Raw genomic sequence first — 26,075 nt, forward strand, 5'->3', positions numbered from 1 at the left:
CCGGTGAATTTACTAAATTACTCACGATAAACGTTCACAAAAAACATAATTATTTTAAGAATTATACATACAGAACTTCTTTATGCAATCGCCATGTCAGATTTTAAAATAGCTTTTCGGTGAAAGCACATTTTGCAATATTCTGAGTAGATAGCCCGGCCATCATGGCTAGCTATTTTGACACCCACCAAGTTTGGCACTCACCAAACTCAGATTTACTATAAGAAAAATTGGATTACCTTTGCTGTTCTTCATCAGAATGCACTCCCAGAACTTCTACTTTACACCCAATATTGTTTTGGTTCCAAATAATCCATAGTTATATCCAAATAGCGGCGTTTTGTTCTTGCGTTCAAGACACTATCCGAAGGGTGACGCGCCGGCACGTATCGTGACAAAAAAATTCAAAATATTCCATTACCGTACTTCGAAGCATGTCAAACGCTGTTTAAAATCAATTTTTATGCGATTTTTCTCGTAAAATAGCGATAATATTCCGACCGGAAGACGTTTTCGTTCAAAGACTGAAAATGTAAAATGGACTCTTCACGTGCACGCGCGCACGTCCGTGTCATTGTTCTCAGATCGACCACTATCCAAATGCGCTACTGTTTTTCAGCCAGGGACTGCAGAGTCATCATTCCCCATTCTGGCGCCTTCTGAGAGCCTATGGGAGCCTTAGAAAATGTCACGTTACAGCAGAGATCCTCTGTTTTTGATAAAGAGGCTATAGAAGGCCAAGAAATGGTCAGAGAGGGCACTTCCTGTAGAATCTTCTCAGGTTTTGGCCTGCCATATGAGTTCTGTTATACTCACAGACACCATTCAAACAGTTTTAGAAACTTTAGGGTGTTTTCTATCCAAATCAAACAATTATATGCATATTCTAGTTTCTGGGCAGTAGTAATAACCAGATTAAATCGGGTACGTTTTTTATCCGGCCGTGAAAATACTGCCCCCTATCCTAAACAGGTTAACTTGGTGTATTGCACTTGTGAATGTATGAAAGTTAAATATTTCAATTTTATTTCGCGCTCTGCCATTTCACCGGATATTGTCGAGAGGTTCGGCTAGCTGCAACCCCTAGCCATAACAGGATTATCATGTGTAAATATTTGTTAACATGACAATATTCAACAACTGAGACATAAACTGAACAAGTTCTATGGAATAATGTGTCCCTGAACAAAGGGGGGTCAAAATCAAAAGTAACAGTCAGTATCTGGTGTGGCCACCAGCTGCATTAACCTCTCTAGGGTAGGGGGCAGTATTTGCACGGCCGGATAAAAAACTTACCCGATTTAATCTGGTTATTACTACTGCCCAGAAACTAGAATATGCATATAATTGTTTGATTTGGATAGAAAGCACCCAGGCAAAAACCTGAGAAGATTCCAAACAGGAAGTGCCCTCTCTGACCATTTCTTGGCCTTCTACACTCTCTTTATTGAAAACTGAGAATCTCTGCTGTAATGTGACACTTCCTATGGCTCCCATAGGCTCTCAGAAGGCGGCAGAACATTGAATGATGACTTTGCAGCCCATTGCTGAAAAACAGTAGCGCATTTGGTAAGTGGTCGATCTGAGAACAATGAGACTGGTGCGCGCGTGCACGAGAAGAGTCCATTTTAGATTTTTAGTCTTTGAACGAAAACAGGATTTCCCAGTCGGAATATTATCGCTTTTTTACGAGAAAAATTGCAAAAAATTGATTTTAAACAGCGTTTGACATGCTTCGAAGTACGGTAATGGAATATTTAGAATTCTTTTGTCACGATACGTGCCGGCGCGTCACCCTTCATTACCCTTCGGATAGTGTCTTGAACACACGAACAAAACAGGATATTTGAACATAACTATGGATTATTTTGAACCAAACCAACATTTGTTATTGAAGTAGAAGTCCTGGGAGTGCATTCTGACGAAGAACAGCAAAGGTAATCCAATTTTTCTTATAATAAGTCTGAGTTTGGTGAGGGCCAAACTTGGTGGGTGTCAAAATAGCTAGCCCGTGATGGCGAGCTATCTACTCAGAATATTGCAAAATTGTGCTTTTGCCGTAAAGCTATTTTAAAATCGGACATAGTGATTGCATAAAGGAGTTCTGTACCTATAATTCTTAAAATAATTTATGTTTTTTGTGAACGTTTATCGTGAGTAATTTAGTAAATTCACCGGAAGTTTGCGGTGGGAATGCTAGTTCTGAACGTCACATGCTAATGTTAAAAGCTAGTTTTTGATATAAATATGAACTTGATTGAACAAAACATGCATGTATTGTATAACATCATGTCCTAGGAGTGTCATCTGATGAAGATCATCAAAGGTTAGTGCTGCATTTAGCTGTGGTTTGGGTTTATGTGACATTATATGCTAGCTTGAAAAATGGGTGTCTGATTATTTCTGGCTGGGTACTCTGCTGACATAATCCAATGTTTTGCTTTCGTTGTAAAGCCTTTTTGAAATCGGACAGTGTGGTTAGATTAACGCGAGTCTTGTCTTTAAAATGGTGTAAAATAGTCATATGTTTGAGAAATTGAAGTAATAGCATTTCTAAGGTATTTGAATATCGCTCCACGGGATTCCACTGGCTGTTGAGTAGGTGGGACGATTTCATCCCACATACCCTAGAGAGGTTAAGTACTGCAGTGCATCTCCTCCTCATGGACTGCACCAGATTTGCCAGTTCTTGCTGTGAGATGTTACCCCACTCTTCCTCCAAGGCACCTACAAGTTCCCGGACATTTCTGGGGGGAATGGCCCTAGCCCTCACCCTACGATCCAACAGCTCCCTGCGTGCTCAATGGGATTGAGATCCGGGCTCTTCGCTGGCCATGGCAGAACACTGACATTACTGTCTTGCAGGAAATCATGCACAGAACGAGCAGTATTTCTGGTGGCATTGTCGTGCTGGAGTGACATGTCAGGATGAGCCTGAAGGAAGGGTACCACATGAGGGAGGAAGATGTCTTCCCTGTAACGCACAGCGTTGAAATTGCCTGCAATGACAACAAGCTCAGTCTGATGATGCTGTGACACACCGCCCCAGACCAAAACGGACCCTCCACCTCCAAATCGATCCCGCTCCAGAGTACAGGCCTCGGTGTAACGGCCAATTTGTAAGTCGCTTTGGATACGAGCATCTGCTAAATGACGTAAATGGTAATGTAACGCTCATTCCTTCGACGAAAAACGCTAATCCCACCATCACCCCTGGTGAGACAAAACCGCGACTCATCAGTGAGAGCACTTTTTGCCAGTCCTGTCTGGTCCAGCGACGGTGGGTTTGTGCCCATAGGCGACGTTGTTGCCAATGATGTCTGGTGAGGACCTGCCTTACAACAGGCCTACAAGCCCTCAGTCCAGCCTCTCTCAGCCTGGTGTAACTCCGGCAGTTGTTGTAGCCATCCTGTACCTGTCCTGCAGGTGTGATGTTCGGATGTACCGATCCTGTGCAGGTGTTGTTACACGTGGTCTGCCACTGCGAGGACGATCAGCTGTTCGTCCTGTCTACTGTAGCGCTGTCTTAGGCGTCTCACAGTACGGACATTGCAATTTATTGCCCTGGCTACATCTGCAGTCCTCATGCCTACTTGCAGCATGCCTAAGGCACATTCACACAAATGAGCAGGGACCCTGGGCATCTTTCTTTTGGTGTTTTTCAGAGTCAGTAGAAAGGCCTCTTTAGTGTCCTATGTTTTCATAACTGTGACCTTAATTGCCTACCGTCTGTAAGCTGTTAGTGTCTTCACGACTTCCACAGGTGCATGTTCATTAATTGTTTATGGTTCATTGAACAAGCACGGGAAACAGTGTTTAAACCCTTTTCAATGAAGATCTGTGAAGTTATTTGGATTTTTATGAATTATCTTTGAAAGACAGGGTCCTGAAAAAGGAACCTTTCTATTTTTACTGAGTTTAGTTGAGGCGCTTGGCAGTACAGAGATACTCCAGGTTTTTGTGGTCGGTCCACACAATGAACAGATTTTCTGCTCCTTCTAGCCAGTGCCTCCATTCCTCCAACACCATCTTCACTGCGAGAAGCTCCCGATTATCCACATCGTAGTTCCTCTCCGTGGCGTTGAGGTGGTGGGAGAAGAAGGTGCAGGGATGCAGCTTAAGGTCCAGGGCAGAACATTGGGAAAGAACAGCCCCCACTCCGACATCTACCCGTCTCCTCTCCTGAAGCCTCCCTCTCCTCATCTTTCAACAAGAAAATTTGCTTTCTCACCAAACCCTCCCTGACTAGCACCAAAAGCTCAGCCTTTAGGGCTTTCTCAGGAATGAAGAGTCCATAATGGTCAGCTATGGCGCAAAGGTCTACTTTACGCAACCCCACCAACCGATCAACAGAGGGCGCTTCAATAAAATTGGAGACGGCTGAGGCAGCCGTTTTGTACACTGCAGACTACTGAACACACGCAAACTAAACAAGTCATCCAAACTCACAACCTACCACCACACCTCAATCACCAATCACAGAGAGCTCAGAGCAGTGGGGTCCGGTGGGTTTAATTATCCCGGATGAGCCCCCATTATGTTACGAACGCCTCTTGGAGAAGGGAACGCAACACCCTGCTACAACTCAACTCCCCCTGGAGTGAAAGAGGTATGGGATTCTAGGTGCAGGTAAGGATGACAGAGGCAGAGAATATTACCGTTTACAGGGAATCTATTTCCTTAACACGGTAAATGTGGGGAAAAGGGGCTGGACGGAACCAAAGCAAAGAAAGTAAAAGTTAGTCCCCTCTCCAACCTTACCTACCTACCCACTACTTACTTATTCTTAACGGCACCTGGCGCGCTAATCAAAATACAAGGGGGTGGTCCGCCCAGGTCTTACCTAGTGTCTATAGACAGAGTACATACTACGGGTTTATGTATGCCTGCAGGAATCTTGCTTAAACATTCCCTAGGCGCGTTCCTCTTCCCCCCCGGGAACAAAAACAGAATAATTACTAACGTAAAGTGAACAATTTAAATAATCAAAAACACTGATTCCTATTGGCATACATATACCTAACCAAAACAGGACATCAAAGAAGCTCTCTCTTCCTGACAACGAAATACTGGCTTTTATCCAGCTGTTGAAGGAGTTGGTAATTGAAAACAGCTGACCAGAGGGAGGGTTTAGAGCTCCAATCATTGATGGGGCCGACCAATCAGCTGCTTAGGAATTCAGGAAGCCATTTCCTGAAATAAACACACAAACCCACAACACAGAAATTGTGGAATGTAACAATCGGCCTCCACCATGAACTGATGGGAAGGGTCAGGGTGAAACAGGATAGGAGCAGTGGTGAAGCAGTGTTTAAGGTCCCTGAACGCCCGGTCATGGCAGAGGACCACGTGAACAGAACCTTGGTAGAGGTGGGGGCAGACAGGGGGAGGCCAGGGTGCTGTAACCCCAGATAAAGTGGCGATAAAAGTTGGCGAACCCCAGGAAGCATTGCAGCTGCATCCTGGACGTAGGCTGAGGCCAATCCACCACCGCTCTCACCTTCTCGGGATCCATCTGTACACTCCCAGCAGAGATGATGTAGCCCAGAAAGGGAATGGTGGAGCGATGGAACTCGCACTTTTCCGCCTTAACAAACAACTGGTTCTCCAGAAGGTGCTGGAGTACCTGTCGGACGTGGAGCACGTGTTCTTAGGGGAAGCGGGTGAAGAGGAGGATGTCATCAATGTAGATGAAGATGAACTGGTTCAGCATGTTGCAGAAAACATCATTCACCAGAGCCTGGAACACGGCAGGGGCGTTGGTGAAGCCAAAAGGCATGACCAGATATTCGTAGTGGCCGCAGGCCGTGTTGAACGCGGTCTTCCACTCGTCCCCCTCTCGTATCCGCACCAAGTAGTAGGCGTTTCGTAGATCCAGCTTGGAGAAAACAGTAGCCCCCTGGAGCGGCTCAAAGGCCGTGGAAATGAGTGGTAGCGGATAACGGTTCTTCAAAGTAATGTCATTGAGTCCCTGGTAGTCAATGCACGGGCACAGGGTCTTGTCCTTTTTCTCAAAGAAGAAGAAACCTGCGTCAGCAGGAGAGGAAGAGGGACGGATAAATCCTATAGCTGGGGAGTCCACAATGTAGGGCTCCATAGCCTTGGTCTCTGGTCCCAACAGAAAGTACAGACATCCCCAGGGCATCGTGGTGCTAGGGAGAAGGTCAATCCCGCAGTCATAGGGGCGGTGCGGCGGAAGGGAAGTGGCCCGGGACTTGCTGAACACCTCCAGAAGGTCCTGGTACTCCACGGAAATGGCAGAGAGGTCCGGAACAACTTCCAAGCCCCCAGTAACACGTCCCAGGGCAGGTTGCGCCGACTTCAGACATTGGGCGTGGCAGAACGGACTCCAGCCCATGATGGCACCCGTAGACCAGTAGATGAGGGGATTGTTGCTATAGCCAGGAGAATCCCAAAACCATGGGAATCTGGGGGGACTTGGTGAGCAGGAATTGAATGGTCTCGCTGTGATTCCCTGACACACGTAGGTTGATGGGAGTGTTGTTATGGGTGACCCGACCTATAGAGCGCCCGTCCAGCACTCTAACATCCATGGGAATGTAGAGGGGCTGAGTGGGGATGTTCAGCTCGGAAGCCAGTGTGGCATCCAAAAAGCTCTCATCGGCCCCAGAGTCAATAAGCACCCGGTGAGATTTGGACTGGTTTCCCCACAGCAGAATGAGATGAAAATGGGTGCGAGTAAGGGAAGCAGAACATTTCTCCATATGGCCCACCATAGTACTCGCTCCTACTGGTGAGCCTGGTCTTTTACCCGGCTAGAAGACACGAAATGACCAAAAGTGACTTCCGGGATGACTCAGAGGCGAGATGGAATCCCTGGACATGTGAGCGAAATTTAATTTCCTCTCCATCCATCGTTCCCGCAATCGCCCATCGATGCAGATGGTCAAATCAATAAAGGAGTCAAGATCCGTGGGTAACTCCCGAGCAGCAAGCTCGTCCTTAACCTCCTCCGAGACGCTGTGCAGGAACATGTCGAAAAGTGCTTCCTGGTTCCATACTCTTTGCTGCCAACATGCGGAAATCCACCGCATAGTCGGCCACACTGTGGGCGTCCTGCCGGAGCTAGATTAGCTTCCGGGCAGCTTCTCTCCCGGAGAACGGGGCATCAAAAATCTCCCTCACCTCTCCCACGAACCCCTCCAGACTCACGCAATGGATGTTGTTCCCTGTTATGCATACCCTGCTACAACTCAGCCCTCCGTGGTGTGAAAGAGGTATGGATCATAGGTGTGAGCATGGATGACAAAAGGCAAAGAATTACCGTTTACAAGAATTTATTCTGTTACACGGTAATTTTGGGGAAAAGGGGATGGACGGAACCAAAGCAAAGTAAATATCAAAGCCCCCTCTCCTAACTTACCTGCCTACCCACTACCTACCTAACTAGCACCACCTGGTGCACTAACCAAAATACAGGGGGGGTCCGCCCAGGTCTTACCTAGTGTGCATAGACAGTGAATACTACGGGTTATGTATGCCCGCGGGCCTCTTGCCTAAGCACTCCCTAGGTGCCTTCCCCTTCCCCCTGGGAACAAATGAAATACGGCGGTAGCCCAGGTGAGAGCACTCCCAGACTTCAGCGTGATGAGGTAGGCTATCTTGGAGCGATCTGAGGGGAAGAAGGAGGGCTGAAGCTCGAAAATGAGGGCACACTGAGCTAAAAACGCCTGACAGGTGCTCGGCTCTCCATTAAAGTGTTCCGAAGGAGGGAAACAGGGCTCCTGGTAAGGTGGAGTGGCCGGTGGGGCGGCGCTGCTAACCGCCGAGTTACTGAGGGGCGGTGGGGTTACCACCGTGGCAGGCTGCCCCCCAGACAACCCGCGGAATTGCTCCAGCAGCATGTCCAACGCTCGGTCATGGCACTCAGCCAACGTTTGGACCCCCTCCATAAGACCACGAAGCAATTCCTCGTGCTTACCAATGGAGGCTCCTTAGGAGGAGATGGCGTTGCGCAGCCGGCCCCGGGTCTGCTGGGTTAGTCATGGCCAGTTCGTACTATCAGGTATGAAGGTAAGACGGTTTAATTATCCAACAGGGGCAGGCAATAAACAGGTCAAGGCAGGCAGGGGTCAGTATACCAGAGGTGGGGCAACGGTACCGGACGGCAGGCAGGCTCAGGGGCAGGCAGAGTGGTCAGGCAGGTGGGCTCAGAGTCAGGACAGGCAAGGGTCAAAACCAGGAGGGTGAGAAAAAGAGAGACTGGAAAAGCAGGAGCTGAGACACAAAAACGCTGGTTGACTTGACAAACTGGCAATAGACAAACAGAGAACACGGGTATAAATACACAGGAGATAATGGGGAAGATGGGCGACACCTGGAGGGGGGGTGGAGACAATCACAACGACAGGTGAAACAGATCAGGGTGTGACAGATGGTTTCTTCACTGTGGTGGCAGGAGACAAACACAACATGAAGGTTCATGGTAGGATAAGGGTTTAGGGTTTATAGATGCCCCTTAGTTACAAGTACACTCAAATTGTCTTTGAAATCATTGGATTGTCTAAACCACACATTAACCCTTCATTACATAAGCCAATAAACCAATACATATATTTCAAACCAGGTTTTACTTTTACTCTTACTGTAAATGTTACTCTTACTGCAAATGTGAGCAATTCCTAATACCTACTGCTGCTACTCATCAATTGAACTTTATTTAAACCATGCAGACACACAGAACAATGTTATTACTGGCTTGACTGCTGATTATAATTTCTTGCAATCAGTAGCTCCCAAAGGACCTTCCAGAAGTTACCATATACTGTAGCACACTGTTTCCCTTTGCTTTCCATATGTGTGCACACTTGCACTCTCTGGCGATTTCTCTTTTATATTCAGACCACAAACACACACTTTCTCTCAGTAGTGAAGGCTCATGGAGTCCTGCTCTCTCCCATTCCTTGTGGGTGTCTTGTCTCTCTCACTCCCTTTCCCCTGTATCTCCCTCGCATGTCTCTAACCCCCCCCCTCTCTCTCTCACCATCCCTCCCATCACTCCCCCTGTCTCTCCCTCTCCCTCCTTGTCTCTCTCCCTCCTTGTCTCTCTCCCTCCTTGTCTCTCTCCCTCGCCCTCCTTGTCTCTCTCCCTCGCCCTCCTTGCCTCTCTCCCTCGCCCTCCTTGCCTCTCTCCCTCGCCCTCCTTGCCTCTCTCCCTCGCCCTCCTTGCCTCTCTCCCTCGCCCTCCTTGCCTCTCTCCCTCGCCCTCCTTGCCTCTCTCCCTCTCCCTCCTTGTCTCTCTCCCTCATCTCTCTCCCTTCTTGGTTCTCCTTCTCACTCTTTCTCGCTCTCTGCTCAGTGTCTGGGCTGGCTCAGGCTCTGTGTAGCCATGGCCTCTTTGATCACAGTGAAAGGGTTGGAGCTTTAAAGCTTCTGCTATTTCCGCTGTCAGGAGCCCCTCTCTTCCCCTCTGGTTTAGACTTTCAGAGCGGTGGCAGGGAGGGATGGCGCGGAGGGAGGGATGGAAGAATCAGGAGAGGGGAAACGCTGTCAACCCGGGCCAGGAGAGGCCTCTGACACCTGACTGATCTCTGCTCCTCTCCTCTCTCATCCGGTCTGGGAGCACAAGAAGCTAACCCACCTCTCTCTCTCTTCACATTTCTTCTGGTGGATGGATGGATGGAGGGTGTAGGAAGTGTTGGGAGCTAAAGTGACCTGGTTCTGTACTGTGTCTTTGTAATGTTAGTTAGCTAGCCTCTGGACTCTCTGTATACATTCCAAATGGCACCTTATTCCCTAAATAGGCCACTTCTTTTGACCAGAGTCCTAAATGGAATATAGTGTTGTCACGATACCAGAATATTGACTTTGAAACCGATACCAGTTTTATTATCACAAAACTTATCATGATTATCATTATACTCAAATACCAAAACGATACCACGGCAAAAAAAGAAGGCATATTACCTTGAGTCACAGAATGGCACTTGATCCAGACAGATAAACTCAGCTACTGCTCTGTTCAATCGTTGGGCATCTTTTGAGTTCAGTATCATTACATTTGAATGTTCTTACATCAACATGTTTCACAGACAGCCATGTATGCATTAATTCATTAATTATACAATCATACAATCAATTTGACTTTCTTTTTACCAATATAACTACATAACAACATAATGGTAATCATTTATTTCAATGATAAATCTCTATTGATAAACTGGCTAAATCAAGATATAGCCTAGGTTCATTCACAGTACAGGTGAATTCATATTCAATTGGAGTATGTGCAAGCATTGAGTTATTGAGCTTGTTTTGGATCATTTCATGGGGCTACAGATCACAATCTGTTTCCCTTCCATTTGGGACAGATTTTATTGTACTGATAAACAACATTTGCATAGAAGTAGCTTATTTTATAAAAGGGTGCACTGTCTCTTTAACCAGTAATGACACGTCATTCGAGGCAAGAGGGGGGAAGCCCATTGGAGCCTTATTCACACTCTGGCTGAATCACAAATCACCCCCTTCCTGTCACTACTCGGCCCCTGATTTGTGTGTTCACGAACGCCTCCGCCATTTGCACAAGTGTCCCAAAGCTGAGGGAGTGAAAATGATCGAGGGTTAGGGGCTAATTAGACCCTCGGATAGCCACGTCGACCGACCCAGCAAGGCTGCAGGCTTCAGAGCAAAGTGCTATCCCAACATACACTGTGATATGTTTGGACTTGTGCAATTTCATACAAAAGAATAGAGAGACGTGCCTAATTATGTCACATGCATTTGTTTGTGTCTGATTTTGAAACTTGACACATGTAACAGATGAAATACCTCCGAAATTAAATGTTTAAACTGTTATTGAGGTTTATATCTTGTAAAATGACAGGGGAATTTGTTCATTTCAATTTTATACTTGTTTTATTACGCTGCTCAAAAAAACAAAGGGAACACTTAAACAACACAATGTAACTCCAAGTCAATCACACTTCTGTGAAATCAAACTGTCCACTTAGGAAGCAACACTGATTGACAATAAATTTCACATGCTATTGTGCAAATGGAATAGACAACAGGTGGAAATTATAGGCAATAAGCAAGACACCCCCAATAAAGGAGTGGTTCAGCAGGTGGTGACCACAGACCACTTCTCAGTTCCTATGCTTCCTGGCTGATGTTTTGGTCACTTTTGAATGCTGGCGGTGCTTTCACTCTAGTGGTAGCATGAGACGGAGTCTACAACCCACACAAGTGGCTCAGGTAGTGCAGCTCATCCAGGATGGCACATCAATGCGAGCTGTGGCAAGAAGGTTTGCTGTGTCTGTCAGCATAGTGTCCAGAGCATGGAGGCGCTACCAGGAGACAGGCCACTACATCAGGAGACGTGGAGGAGGCCATAGGAGGGCATCAACCCAGCAGCAGGACCGCTACCTCCGCCTTTGTGCAAGGAGGAGCAGGAGGAGCACTGCCAGAGCCCTGCAAAATGACCTCCAGCAGGCCACAAATGTGCATGTGTCTGCTCAAACGGTCAGAAACAGACTCCATGAGGGTGGTATGAGGGCCCGACGTCCACAGGTGGGGGTTGTGCTTACAGCCCAACACCGTGCAGGACGTTTGGCATTTGCCAGAGAATACCAAGATTGGCAAATTCGCCACTGGCGCCCTGTGCTCTTCATAGATGAAAGCAGGTTCACACTGACCACGTGACAGACGTGACAGAGTCTGGAGATGCCGTGGAGAACGTTCTGCTGCCTGCAACATCCTCCAGCATGACCGGTTTGGCGGTGGGTCAGTCATGGTGTGGGATGGCATTTCTTTGGGGGGCCGCACAGCCCTCCATGTGCTCGCCAGAGGTAGCCTGATTGCCATTAGGTACCGAGATGAGATCCTCAGACCCCTTGTGAGACCATATGCTGGTGCGGTTGGCCCTGGGTTCCTCCTAATGCAAGACAATGCTAGACCTCATGTGGCTGGAGTGTGTCAGCAGTTCCTGCAAGAAGAAGGCATTGATGCTATGGACTGGCCCGCCCGTTCCCCAGACCTGAATCCAATTGAGCACATCTGGGACATCATGTCTCGCTCCATCCACCAACGCCACGTTGCACCACAGACTGTCCAGGAGTTGGCCCAGGCGTTGTAGGGAGGTCATACAGGCACGTGGAGGCCACACACACTACTGAGCCTCATTTTGACTTGTTTTAAGGACATTACATCAAAGTTGGATCAGCCTGTAGTGTGGTTTTCCACTTTAATGTTGAGTGTGACTCCAAATCCAGACCTCCATGGGTTGATAAATTGGATTTCCATTGATTATTTTTGTGTGATTTTGTTGTCAGCACATTCAACTATGTAAAGAAAAAATTATTTAATAAGATTATTTATTTCATTCAGATCTAGGATGTGTTGTTTAAGTGTTCCCTTTATTTTTTTGAGCAGTATATTTAAAAGTCAGGAGTGTGTCCTGACGCTGATGGGTTTATTGTTCCCCTCGCCACTCTCTCAAAGTCACCCTTGGCGTTTCGTCAGCAAAATGTGACAACGGAGTGCCCTCAGAGCGATTTGGTAGGGGCGAGGGGGTGGTTTGCGATTCACCGACAGAATCAGTTCGCTGAGGCATTAGATAAATTGGTCTCTCCCAAAGATTATGTTAATTAATAAAGTTTTGGTGGCAATCAGTTTTGAAATCAGCATATCTTGCGTACTAGGGGTAGTGAATTGATCTTGGCTTTAGCTGTAAATCAAATCAAATGCGTCATAAACAACAGGTGTAGAATAACAATGAAATGCTTACTTACGGGCCTTTCCTTCCAATGCAGAGAGAATTATAATAGAAAGATAATAAGAGGAATAAATAAATAATAACGATAACTTGGCTATATACACTGGGTACCAGTACCGAGTCGATGTGCAGGTGTAATGTCTGGTTCCAACTCACACCCTCAAACACGTAGATCCCCTGAACGCAGCTCACTTTCCAGCCCACTTTCCAGCTCACACTCTCAAACACATAGATCCTCTGAACACAGCTCACTCTCCAGATCCCAATCACCTGAATTTTGATCACCTGTTCAAACACGTGTATGTCATTGTCACACACTATTTAGTTCAGTTCTTTGCACCCCATCACTGTGAGGTATTGTTTGTTTTGTGACACACGGCTTTCGGAGCGCTGGGATTCCCGTGATTTACTCCTCCCGTAAATTATAGTTTTTTTCCCTGCCTCACTAACGATGCCTTTTTCCTATTCCCTGCCTGTACTTTAGCCTATCGGATTTCCTGTTATCTACCTATTGCCTGATCTCCCGGATTACGTTACTAGCCTTTTCCCTGCCTGTACTGTTGCCCTTTGGGACCCCCTGTGTATGACCTTCGGCCTGTCCCTGGATCCAGCTACCTGCCTCCTCCTGTGGTCCTTTGCAATAAACACCTGCTGCACCCTGCGCTTGAAACCAGCTCTCTGTCTCCCCTCGCATTCATTACAGCAGGGGTATGAGTTATTTGAGGTAGATACCTATAAGTAGGGGTAAAGTGACTAGGCAACAGGATAGAACAAAAACATAAACGCAACATGTAAAGTGTTGGTCCCATGTTTCATGAGCTGAAATAAAAGGTCACAAAAATGTTACATACGCACAAAAATGTTTATTTTCTTTAATTTTGAACAAATTTGTTTACATTCCTGTTAGTAAGCACTTCTTTGCCAAGATAATCCATCCAGCTGACAGGTATGGCATATCAAGAAGCTGATTAAATAGCATGATCATTACACAGGTGCACCTTAAAGGGCCACTCTAAAATGTGCAGGTGTCGCAAGTTTTGAAGGAGCGTGCAATTGGCATGCTGACTGTAGGAATGTCCACCAGAGCTGTTGCCAGAAATGTAATGTTAATTTCTCTACAATAAGCCGCTTCCAACATTGTTTTAGAGAATTTAGCAGTACATCCAACCGGCCTCACAACCACAGACCATGTAACCACGCCAGCCCAGGACCTCCACATCCGGCTTCTTAACCTGCGGGATTGTCTGAAACCAGCGACCCTGAGAACTGACGAGACTGTGGGCTTGCACAACCAAAGAATTTCTGCACAAACTGTCAAACTGTCTCAGGGAAGCTCATCTCCGTGCTTATCGTCCTCACCAGGGTGTTGACCTGACTGCAGTTCGGCGTTGTAACCAACTTCAGTGGGCAACTGCTCACCACCGATGGCCACTGGCACGCTGGAGAAGTGTGCTCTTCAAATGGTGGTCGCACCAGATACTGACTGGTGTTCTGATCCTCAGCGCTACCTTATTTGTAAGGTATCAACAGATGAATGTCTGTATTCCCAGTCATGTGAAATCCATAGATTAGGGCCTAATTTATTTATTTCAATTGACCGATTTCCTTATATGAACTGTTACTCCGTAAAATCTTTGAAATTGTTGCATGTTGCGTTTATATTTTTGTTCAGTGTAATAAGCATTAGCCACAATGTATGTGATGAGTCAAAAGTGTTAGTCCAAAGGGGGGGGGGGTCAATGCAGATAGTCCGGGTAGCTATTTGGCTAACTAGCACTCTTATTGTTTGGGGGTAGAAGCTGTTCAGGGTCCTGTTGGTTCCAGACTTGGTGCATCGGTATTGCTTGCCATGTGGTAGCAGAGAGAACAGTCAATGACTTGGGTGGCTAGTATTTGATCATTTTTAGGGCCTTCCTCTGACACCGCCTGGTATAGAGATCCTGGATGGCAGGGAGCTCGGCCCCAGGGATATACTGGGCCTTACGCACTACCCTCTTGTCGTGTCTTTGGCTATGCCGGATTAAGTGATATGACATGCTAACCTATAAAATGATTTCTCTGTAATTAGTATTACCTGATTAAGCTAATCATGTAAATGTAATTAACTAGAAAGCCGGGGCACCACGGAAGAATGTTTATAGAGCCGTTATCTTCCGAATAAACTCTTAAAATACTTAGTAATATTTTACATCGATAGCAGTCAATATTAACCCTTATCTTATTTTCAGTCTCATAATGAAAGTTGTAAATTCTTGGTTACCTTCACGAACCCTGGCTAACAAGTTGAATCAGCAATACAAAATTGGGTTTAATTATTTATTTACTAAATACCTAAACTAATCACACAGAATACAAATGATGTCATACAGAAAACGTCCCGGTGGACGGAACCTGGTTACACAAAGGAAAGGGGGGTTGGGCTTAAATGAAAGAGCGGGAAGACTTAGGAACCACAAACAGCAGCTATGCTATCGTAAATACATTATCTTATGCATTCTAAATTACCGCCCATTTGGAAAAGGAAAATGCAATAAATATTTACTCTGAGCTGCGCTTCGGTAGATTGGTCGTAGATGCTGGCCGGGTTGGCCAACAGATCTTCCTGTACTCGGAACAATGTCTCTGGTGGTAAATTGGATACGTGGTGGTATCTTCGTCTGTTTGTTAGACTGGATCCGTCGTCCGTCCTTTCCTAGCCCACGTCTACAGCGGCAGCTGCTAACTCAACGGCTAGGAAGTATCACTTCTGTAGTGAATAAGCTCAAAGTTCATACCAGTTCATACCATAGCTCACGCCGAGGTTGGCTTAGTTCTGTCCTTGACATGTGTGTCCTTCTAACGTAGAGGCTGCAGACCTCCCGTACTGGAACCACCGTTATCTTTTCGTCAAAGGCTTATATAGTGGAGAGGGGGGAAGGATGTGTTTCATCGTTTATAACCCCTCCTCTTCACAGGGGTGGGCCACTGATCAAGCAGGGCACTTTCCTTATGAAAACCCAATTCTCTCATTTGGAAGCTAAAATTACATTTAATCTCCTAACAAACAATTTCAATATCAAACATTTCAATTGCATAACAATTCCATGTGACTCTGATAACTAGAGGGTGTATACTTTCCCAGGTACAGTTTATGTCGTCCTGTCATCAGTCATAATGCCACAGATAACAATGAACTGACATCCATACTCATTACGTTATCAAGCATATTTCCAACTGGTTTTATTGCCAAAATATGGTTCCTTTCCCCATTTGTTTGATGTTCCCAGACTCTCTATATTTAACAGGACAGCAGTCCTTCAGTAGGGTCAGTAAGAGAGGGGAAGGGAGAAAGGGATTTATGGGGGGGGTCATAAACCTTACGCACAGGCCAACGTCATGACACTCTGTAGCGCCTTGCAGGTAGATGCCAAGCAGTTGCCATACAGTGATGCAGCCAGTCAAGATGCTCTCAATGGTGCAACGGTAGAACTTCTGAGGGCCCATGCCAAATCTTTCCAGGCTCCTGAGGGGGAAGAGGCATTGTCGCGCCTTCTTCATGGCTGTGTTGGTGTGTGTGGACCATATGAACTCCTTAGTGAGGATATTGAACCTCTCGACCCACTCCACTACAGCCCTGTCGATGTGGATGGGGCGTGCTCGGCCCTCCGTTTCCTGTAGTCCACAGTAAGCTCCTTTCTCTTGCTGATATTGAGGGAAATGTTGTTATCCTGGCACCACGCTGCCAGGTCACTGACCTCGTCCCTATAGGCTTCTCATCGTCGTCGGTGATCAGGCCTGCCAACGTCGTTATTGATGGCGTTGAAGTTGTTCGTGACCATTCAGTCATGGGTGAACAGGAAAACAGGAGGAAACTAGGCACACACTCCTGAGGGACCTCTGTGTTGAGGGTCAGCGTGGCGGATGTGTTGTTGCCTACTCTCACCCCTTAGGGGCGGCCTGTCAAGAAATCCAGGATCTCTAAGGGCACAAGGCAAGACCCAGATGCAGACACAGGAGGCAGATGGTTAGAATCCAAGATGGTAATTAACAATCCAAAAGGGGTAGGCAAGAAAATGGTTGTGGACAGGCAAAAGGTCAAAACCAGTTCAGAGGTACAAAATGGCAGGCAGGCTCGAGGTCAGGGCAGGCAGAATGGTCAGGCAGGCAGGAATGGAGTCCAGAAAACAGGCAAAGGTCAAAACCAGGAGGACTAGTAGAAGAGAATAGTAAAGCAGGAGCATGGGAAAAAACATGCTGGTTGACTTGAACATACAAGATGAACTGGCACAGAGAGAAAGGAAACACAGGGATAAATACACCAGAGAAAATAAGTGACACCTGGAGGGGGTGGAGACAATCACAAGGTGAAACAGATCAGGGTGTGACAGTACCCCCCCCTCTAGGGGCGCCACCTGGCGTCCTACCTGGGCGCATACCTAGTTGGCCGGGGTGTCGGCGGTGGAAGAGGGCTGGATCCTGGATGTCTCCTCCGGGCCATAACCCTCCCAGTCATCCAGGTACTGGAAACCCCTGCCCCATGGTCGAACACTCAGGTGGCATTTTACCGTGTATGCCGGATGGCCGTCAATGACACGGGGAGGGTGGGTGGGTCTGGGAACAGAAGACAAAGAACAGTGAGACACAGGCTTAATCTTAGACACATGGAAAGTAGGGTGAATACGGAGGGCACGGGGTAACTAAGGACTCAAGAGATGGGAAACAGAACAATGAAACCGGGGGACAATTTGCGAGACTACCCGAAGGGGCAGGTCCCGTGTAGACAGCCATACCCTCTGCCCAATGTAATAGTGGGGAGCTGGAGTCCGGCGGCGGTCCGCTTGTTGACGATACCTGGAGTTGGTCTTGAGAAGTGCTACCCGAGCTCTTCTCCTGGTACGTCAACAGCGGCGGACAAACATCTGGGCCAAGGGTACGTTGACTTCCGGTTCTTGTTCTGGGAAGAGAGGAGGCTGATACCCCATAGAGTACACAACAGGGAAGGGTGTTCCGGGCATACTCCACCCAGACTAGTTGACGGCTCCAGGTAGTGGGATTGGTTGAGACCAGGCTTCTTAGGGTGGTCTCCAGGTCCTGGTTAGCGCACTGACTGGCCGTTCGATTGGGGATGGAATCCAGAGGATAGGCTGGCCGACACCCCAATAAGGGTCCAGAACACCTTCCAAAACCAAGATGAGAATTGAGGACCCCGGTCGGAAACCATATCCACTGCGAGTCCATGGGTCCGGAAGACATGCTACACCATGAGCTGGGCCGTTTCCTTGGCAGAGGGAAGTTTGGGGAGAGGGATGAAAGGAGCGGCCTTAGAGAACCGATCCACTACTGTCAGTATGACGGTGTTGCCATCAGACGGGGGAAGCCCAGTGACAAAGTCCAGAGAGATATGGGACCAGGGACGATGAGGGACCGGTAGTGGCTGAAGAAGGCCAGAAAGAGCTTGCCGCGGAGTCTTGTTCTGGGCGCACACCGTGCATGCGGCAACGAAGGCAGAGACGTCAGGAAACATTGTGGGCCACCAGAAACATTGTCGGAGCAATGCTAGGGTACGGCGGGAACCTGGATGACAGGTTAGCTTGGAGTAATGAGCCCATTCCAGGACCTGGGACCAGACTGAGTTAGGGACAAACAGACGGTTAGCCAGGCCCACTTCAGGTCCAGGCTGGGAGCGTTGTGCCTTGCGAACTAGGGTCTTAATACCCCAACCCACTGTGGCTGCAAGGCATGAGGTATGGAGAATGGTTTCGGAGACCGAGGGTGTGGCAGAGGAACTGTATAGGCGGGAGAGAGCGTCAGGCTTCGCATTTTTGGACCCTGGGCGGTAGGAAATGGTGAAGTTGAATCTGCCGTTAAAAAATATATTGTTAAAAACAAGCTGTTCAGTTACTTACTACTCTGGCCCTCAGTGACTGCCAGCAGCGGCAACTCTGCCTCTGTGCAGGCTATGCGAACATTGCTTGGGTTGTGTTTGCCAGCTATTTGAAGTGCTTGGCTTAACTGAAATAGGTTCCGGTACTAATTTAGGGTGCCAGCACTGTTTATATTTAGGTGTAGGAGCTCCACAATAAGTTTGAGCTAATATTCTATAAGAGGAACTGGAGCTCAAGTAGTATAAATTTGAGGTACCGGTACTCAGCTAAGGGGCGCTCAAATGTGTGTTCAGTTAGAACTTCTGTGTTTGCTCTATCCTCCTCCTACTCCCAATGAGTTTCTCGCTCCAGACAGCTTACTACCGCATATGACAAAATTTGTTCTCTCAGTTACAGATGGAGCTAAAGCAAATTGTAAGGAACTTGTAAATAAATAATCATAACAGTCATAGCAGCCTGGGACCTGATAAACTACATCCAACGAGAGTCGAAGGGACAGAGGGATAGACTAGCTAGAACTTTCTCATCGCGGCTCTGACAGGACAAAAAATCATGGCTAATTCTATTGTTTCCCCCTGAGGTTGTTTAGCAGGTTCTACTGTAGGTGACAGAGTGACATGTTGTGTGGACTAAAACAGCATAAAACCGGGTGTATCACAAAGCATGGTCAAATTAATTAGCCAGCTACAGTTATTTTAAGAAATTGTGAGAAATAGTTTGATCAATGTCAAATGAACCACTTATCTACCTTTTGATAAGCAGCTAGCTATAGGTAGCTGGTAGCTTGCTAGATAGTTATCTCCCATGCCAATTTCAAGTCTTTCTAAACTCATATCTTACTAACTCGGAAATATGAAGTTATTTAGGAATGAACTTTAACTGGCTAGCGCATCATGCTTTGTGACACAATGTTAACTAGCTATCCCCAGTCCCCAGTTAAATAATGTGTTTTCACTTATTGCATCTGCATGTTTGTTTCATTCTACCTGGTGTACTCGTTCGTTCGTGAGCTGGGTACACATACACAATCCATGTTTCAATTGTCTCAAGGCTTGAAAATCCTTCTTTAACCTGTCTCCTCCCCTTCGTCTGTACTGATTGAAGTGTATACCATTTAGGGGGGGGGCAGTGCCCCTATGACAACAATTTTAGACCTCCTTGTGGCCCCCCTAAATGTGGAGTATGAAATAATTTTTACGAAACAAATTTTTGCTATCGTTTTTTTTTTTACATCCGTTATTAGACAGTGGCAATGATGGTGATTATGAACATGGTATTTTGCCTGCTAATGCCTGCAATGCAGTGAAGAAAACGATATGACAACAATAACGTCTAATGTAACTGGCCCCTCTAACAGTACAACTGGCCCCAGCTTGGCCCCCCCAGTTGAAATGGTCTAGAACCGCCACTGCCTACACATAGTTTGAAGTACAATACCAACAAAGCTACTGTAGTAGGTCAAAGCTGTGTGCTGGACAACCTTGGCAGAGCATGGGTGGAATAGGCATAGTGGTGCTCATGTGAATTTCCTTTCTTTTTCAGCTTCAGACCAATCCCTACTTCTCACTTAAAATCTTTTTGTTGTTGTTGTTTTTAATCTGATAGTTGTTCTCCTCAGGTGTGTTTGTATAATGGTCACCATGTGGCAGTGACATCAAAGTCAGTTTCACTCAGCAGCTGTGTTGATCTGTGTAAATGAGGCGTACTATGGTGGCCTGTGGGTGCCTTATCTTCTGCCCTTGTACACACACACACACACACACACACACACGTGCACCGAAGGGGAACAGGGACAAGGGTGCCCTGTTTACTCAGAGGAGGTGTCACATGACTCAGAGGATAGGAGACGTGCAGAACCACTCCTCGAGGATGGAGGTAGTGTCATAGTCAACATGATAACACTGGTATCAGTCATCAGTTTCATTTACCTTAATTCACTCTCTAATCATTGGTTCTCAAGGCTACTCTGGCTGTGTCCCAAATGGCACCCTAGGCCCCATATAGTGCACTTCTTTTGACCAGAGCCCTTAAGGTGCCACATTTTGGGACTCCCGAAAGAGAAAATCCCAAAAGCGTCCAGCTTGTCCAGAAACATCTTAGGTTGTACTAACTAAACAATTTATGCCCCCCCCCCCCAAATCCTCTTTCCCAACCTCCAACCTTTACTTCAATCAGCTTCCTTTTTATTGTTTCCTTAATAGAGATGACTCCTCTTGAGAAGACAAGAGCACTCCATACATACCTGCTACAGCATCACAGAGACTGTCGTCATGCACTCAAACAGAAGGAAAAAGTGCTTAAAATTCACCTCATAGTAGTCCTTGTGGGTTAATTGGAGCAAGCTTGTTGAAAAATAAGAGGTAGAGGGTCTTTGTGTGTGTGTGTGTGTGTGTGTGTGTGTGTGTGTGTGTGTGTGTGTGTGTGTGTGCTCCAGTATTTCCGCTCCTCAGCATTCATTATTGGCCTGAGCTCTTTCATTAGGGGGTTTTGATGGGGAAGGACGAGAGGGGCTGGTGGGGGCCGGTAGGGGACTTGGGGACAGGGTCCAAGGGTGTAATTGGGCTGTTCCGGTCCCCTGGCCTTGCTCAAGGTCACTCCGAGCCAAACTCTGGGCCAGGCTCCTCCTTCACTTTACATGGATTTCTCTCTCTCTCTCTCTGCTACTCACTTGCACACTCACTCACTCTCTTTTCTTCAACTTCTTCTTGTTCTCTCACTCTCTTTCTCTCTCTCCCTCACTCCCTTCCCACACTCTTCCCTCATCTCGCCTGGGGACCATAGTGACAGGCCAGTCCTATGAGGAGCCACAGTGGATGAGTGGAGGGTCTAATTCACTCTAATCTCCCAGCCTCTTAATGTCTAGGCTGATGTGGATTTCTCCTCATCCTCCAGGGAGGGGCTTTCTCTTCAAGGCCATCATTATGAAGTTTTCAAGCCCTCTTAGCCAATTATAAAAAGGGAAACGGTATTAGTTGATTCTTCACTTCAGTGTCCTGAGCTAGATGTTGAGGTTCTAATGTACACATTTGCTGTGTCGAGAACAGGGATTTTGGATAGTACAAGTCAAAAGTTTGGACACACCTTCTCATTCAAGGATTTTTCTTTATTTTTTACTATTTTGTACATTGTAGAATAATAGTGAAGACATCAACACTATGAAATGACACATATGGAATCATGTAGTGACCAAAAAAGTGTTAAACTGTGTAAAGCTGTCATCAAGGCAAAAGGTGGCTATTTTGAATATATTTTGTTTAACACTTTTTTGGTTAATACATGATGCCATATGTGTTATTTCATAGTTTTGATGTCTTCATTATTGTTCTACAATGTAGAAAATAGTACAAATAAAGAAAAACCCTTGAATGAGTAGGTGTGTCCAAACTTGTGACTGGTACTGTGTGTTGGTATGGTTCACCATTCTTGTTGTGGGATAGACAGATATTGCTTATGGATGCTACTCATTGGTAATGACTGAGTTGACCTCACCATGGAAAGCTTTTTGGACACTTGGATAAACCCAAAAATCAACCTAAATACTATAATGATAATACATTATTATCATTAAATGTAATGGGTTTATTTCTAATTGTTACATTTATTTTTCCAGGAAGGCAAAGTTATGAGAAGTGCTTGCTACTAAATCGAGGCATGGTGGCTAATCTAGTGGTGAAGTTGGCCTGACGTTTCGGTCTGATTAAGACACAGTGGTGAAAGCAGCTTTTGATCTGAGGAAATGTCTGTGGAAGGAGCAAGAAGAATGCATCTCTCTCTCTCTTCCTCTCCCCCTCGCTCTCTCTCTCTGCTGTTCCCTGTAGAGTGCAGATGGAGGGAGGGTGATATTGTCACCATTCATTTGCTGGCCCTGCCAGTACACTCAATGAGAATGATTCTACTGTTGTAGCCTCTTTCAATTCAAGGTCGCATAAAACATATCGTTTTCAAGTCTCGTAAGACATATTCTGATATGTTGGCTGGTCAAACACAACTGTATTCTTTACTTACAATAAAGCTGTTACAATACCTTGAGTTTGAAGGTAACACTTTTAAAATGTAATGGTTCTGTCATGAAATGAACCTGATCTTAGATCAACTGTACATACAGTATGTACTTATTTCTTCTATTTTTTTTCTCCCCATTTGTCTGTGTAGGCCTCCTTCGCTGGCCGGCAGTCCGGCGTTCTCCGACATCTCCCTCATCCGGATCTCACCCCACCGGAACCCCTCCGTGGGGGCCGAGTCACCCTTTAACCCACCACACCCCTACATCAACCCCTACATGGACTACATCCGGTCACTTCACTCCAGTCCCTCACTTTCTATGATCTCTGCAGCCAGGGGCCTCAGCCCTGCAGACGGTAAGTCCCCACAAACCCTATTACCTATATAGTGCACTACTTTTGACCAGGGCCTCTCGATTCCCTATATAGTGCACTACTTTTGACCAGGGCCTGTCGATTTCCTATATAGTGCACTACTTTTGACCAGGGCCTGTTGATTTCCTATATAGTGCACGACTTTTGACCAGGGCCTGTCTGTTCCCTATATAGTGCACGACTTTTGACCAGGGCCTGTCGATTTCCTATATAGTGCACTACTGGTCAAAAGTAGCGCACTATATAGGGAATAGGTTATTATTTGGGACCCAGAACAAGCACTCGCCCTCTCATGAGTCCCCATACAGTCAAGTATTATCTTAAGGCACACAGTCCCATAATATGGAGTTGAATAAGAGAAACGTACTACATACTCTTCTGTAATCTATCTTTCACTTGACCATAAATCCCAGAGGTAGTTAGCTGTAGTAAATACAATGCAGTTGTGCTGTACCACACAGATATGGGCTCCCAGAGTCTCTTAAGGCCCCTCAGTCCCCGTTTTGAAGAATAATAATGTGCTTTCTTGTTGACCAATATGTTCAGCTAGTGCAATAAGAGTGTTCAGTTATGATCTCTTTAGGTTTGATCCCTAATACGAAGGGCTTCATGTCAAACAAAGGTCATGACAGAGGTGACCTCGTTCATTTATTTGAACTGTGTGCGTCTGTTCGTGCATGTGTCTGTCTGGAACGTGCACATGTGACTTTCTTTTAGTCTGTGTGCAGCATGTGCAGTGTGACTCTTTCTGTGTTTGTGTGACTGCGCATGTATATGTCTGAGTGTGTGTGCGTAGGGAGGCTCGTTTGAGGGAGGTTATTCTTTGATCTGTGGATCATGTCAGTGGACCTCTGGAGGACCCATCATAGAGCGGCGGTCACGTACAGTACAGACAGACGGACGTAGAGGGAGGCTCAGGTTCAAGGCCAGGGTCGGTGGCGGAGGAGTGGAGGGTGGAGGACCAGGGAGGGGAGGATTAAAGGGGGGGCATATGGGATGTGTCCCAAATGGCACCCTATTCCTTAAGTAGTGCTCTACTCTGGTCAAAAGTAGTGGACTATAAAGGGGAAAGGGTGCCATTTGGGACGCATCCACGTTGTCCTGCAGGGAGCGTTTTGGTTCCTGTGATGGAGACAGACTGGTTAATCAATTACAATGGGTCTGGAGATACAGTCTTGTGTGTGCTGCTTTTAAAGAGCCTCAGCAGTGCTGCTCTGCTCTGGCCTCCTGGCCTGGACCTTTAATTGAAGCCTAGAGCTCAATTACTGAATAAGGCCAGCCTTCCCCACCCCTCCCAGGGGCTGTTTGTAATCACAGCTGGACTGAGCTTTGGCTGGCTGGTTTCCATTCTGCTCAAGGAAAAGTTGAGGTGATTGCATTTGAGGTAGTTTAACAGAATTATACGACCGCATTGTTATGCCGTTGTTATAATACTAAACTAAACACAAATATTTTGTGGTGTTCAGTTCAGGTGGTTTGGTACTGTCATGAGAACAGTCCTGTAACTACTTTGTTGCTGTAGCCATGATAGCTTGTGTCCCAAATGGCACCCTATTCCCTATATAGTGTGATACTTTTGACCAGTAAGACCCGGGTCAAAAGTAATGCACTATATATGGAAAATGTTGCCATTTGAGACATAGACAGGGTCTCCAACTAAGTCCCTCAGTTCACCTCTCAGCTAGAGGTCCTATTAGAGCTGTACTGTACCTTGTCCTCAAGTGCCTTTGTGAAGAGGTGGATTGAAGGGGCCACTTCCTCTATGCAGGAACTTCTCGTCCTCGTCTCCCGCTCCTCCCAACATGCATTGCTCTCTGTGCCTTAGGAAGTGAGCACTTGAATTAGACCTATGTTTTTAGGTTCTCTTTTACAAAGGAAATTCTCTACTTGCGTTGGTTTACATCAATGCTTTCTGTGCTACATCAACCTATTACAGTATGTGCTAAATTATGAAATGAGGCAAGTAATTACTATTTTAATCAATCAAATAGTTCATTAACCCATCAGCCTTTATGTTGTTAGTATATCATTGTGCTTATAGGTTTTTTCCTTTTTCAGTCTGAACAGATTTTATTTTACTGGAATACATTTCAATAATGATTAATTAATTAGCAGAATTGTATGGAGACTTGAAGCGGGTGAGATTTAGTACCACCTATCTCTCGTTCTTTTTTATCTACCGTATACCTCCCTTGTATTCTCACTCTCTCTGGCTCTACCAATTGCTTTCTCTGCCCCCCATCACTCTCTCTCAACCCTCACATTCCTCTTCTTCTCTGGAGTGGTTCAGTCATATACTACTTGCCTCTCTTATACCATTGTTGCTCTGAAGGAGGGCCCTGTGGCCCCACCAACCACCAATTCCTGAGGCACATTGAGCTGCTTCTATTCCATGTCAAGTGCCACACTGAAAGCCCCCCACCCCCCTTGCCCCCAGGATGGCGCTACCCATGCCAGGATTTCTGATTTAGAAATTCCGCAAAGCCCTTTCTTCGCACAAATAGAGAATGAGGCACATTACGGTTGAATGCAGAAGCAAAGCTAAAGCGGAACAACAAAGACAATTAAGAAACTCCCCCCTCCACTTAAGACATAATACCCAAATCAAATTAATTTGGAAATTTCTTCTTTCATTCACTGAACCAATCAGCGATGCATATTGCCAGGCGTACAGGCCGGCCTTCTGAGGAGATCTTTTCATCCCGCGTTTTATTTATTTCTTCTCTCCTTTCTTTAAAATGGGAAGAAAACACTTTGTGGGGCTGAACTGATTTCATATTTGCATCCAAAACCACAGTGTCAGTCTTTTATTCTCTCTCTTCTCTCCCACTCTTTGTCTTTTTCTTGGTTGGGATATATGCAGATGGAAGCACGATGCCAGATGTTTATTTTTTAGGATACGGTTGAAGGACTTATAGCTCTCTATAACTAAGGGAAGAGGTTGTAAGGAGAGGCATATTCGAAGGGGGGAGAGGGACAGGGACACACATACACACACACACCCCCTAACACCCCTTCTACACACACACACACTTACCCATTGGCAAACAACATAGGATGAAATATGATATGTATACCTGCATGAATGAACAATACATT

General features: G+C 46.3%; 1 protein-coding gene across 2 annotated transcripts in view; it reads left to right on the forward strand.

The window, feature by feature from the left end:
• LOC115154990 (transcriptional activator GLI3) overlaps nucleotides 1-26,075 on the forward strand; it is a 186,725-nt gene that overhangs the window by 124,905 nt on the left and 35,745 nt on the right. For both annotated transcript variants that reach the window (XM_029701758.1, XM_029701765.1), the window contains exon 5: nucleotides 22,753-22,958. In XM_029701758.1, the coding sequence (XP_029557618.1) occupies nucleotides 22,753-22,958 (206 nt within the window). The remainder of the gene's footprint in view (nucleotides 1-22,752; nucleotides 22,959-26,075) is intronic.

The sequence above is a fragment of the Salmo trutta genome, chromosome 2 (assembly GCF_901001165.1).
Source record: "Salmo trutta chromosome 2, fSalTru1.1, whole genome shotgun sequence".
In the NCBI taxonomy this organism is placed as follows: domain Eukaryota; kingdom Metazoa; phylum Chordata; class Actinopteri; order Salmoniformes; family Salmonidae; genus Salmo; species Salmo trutta.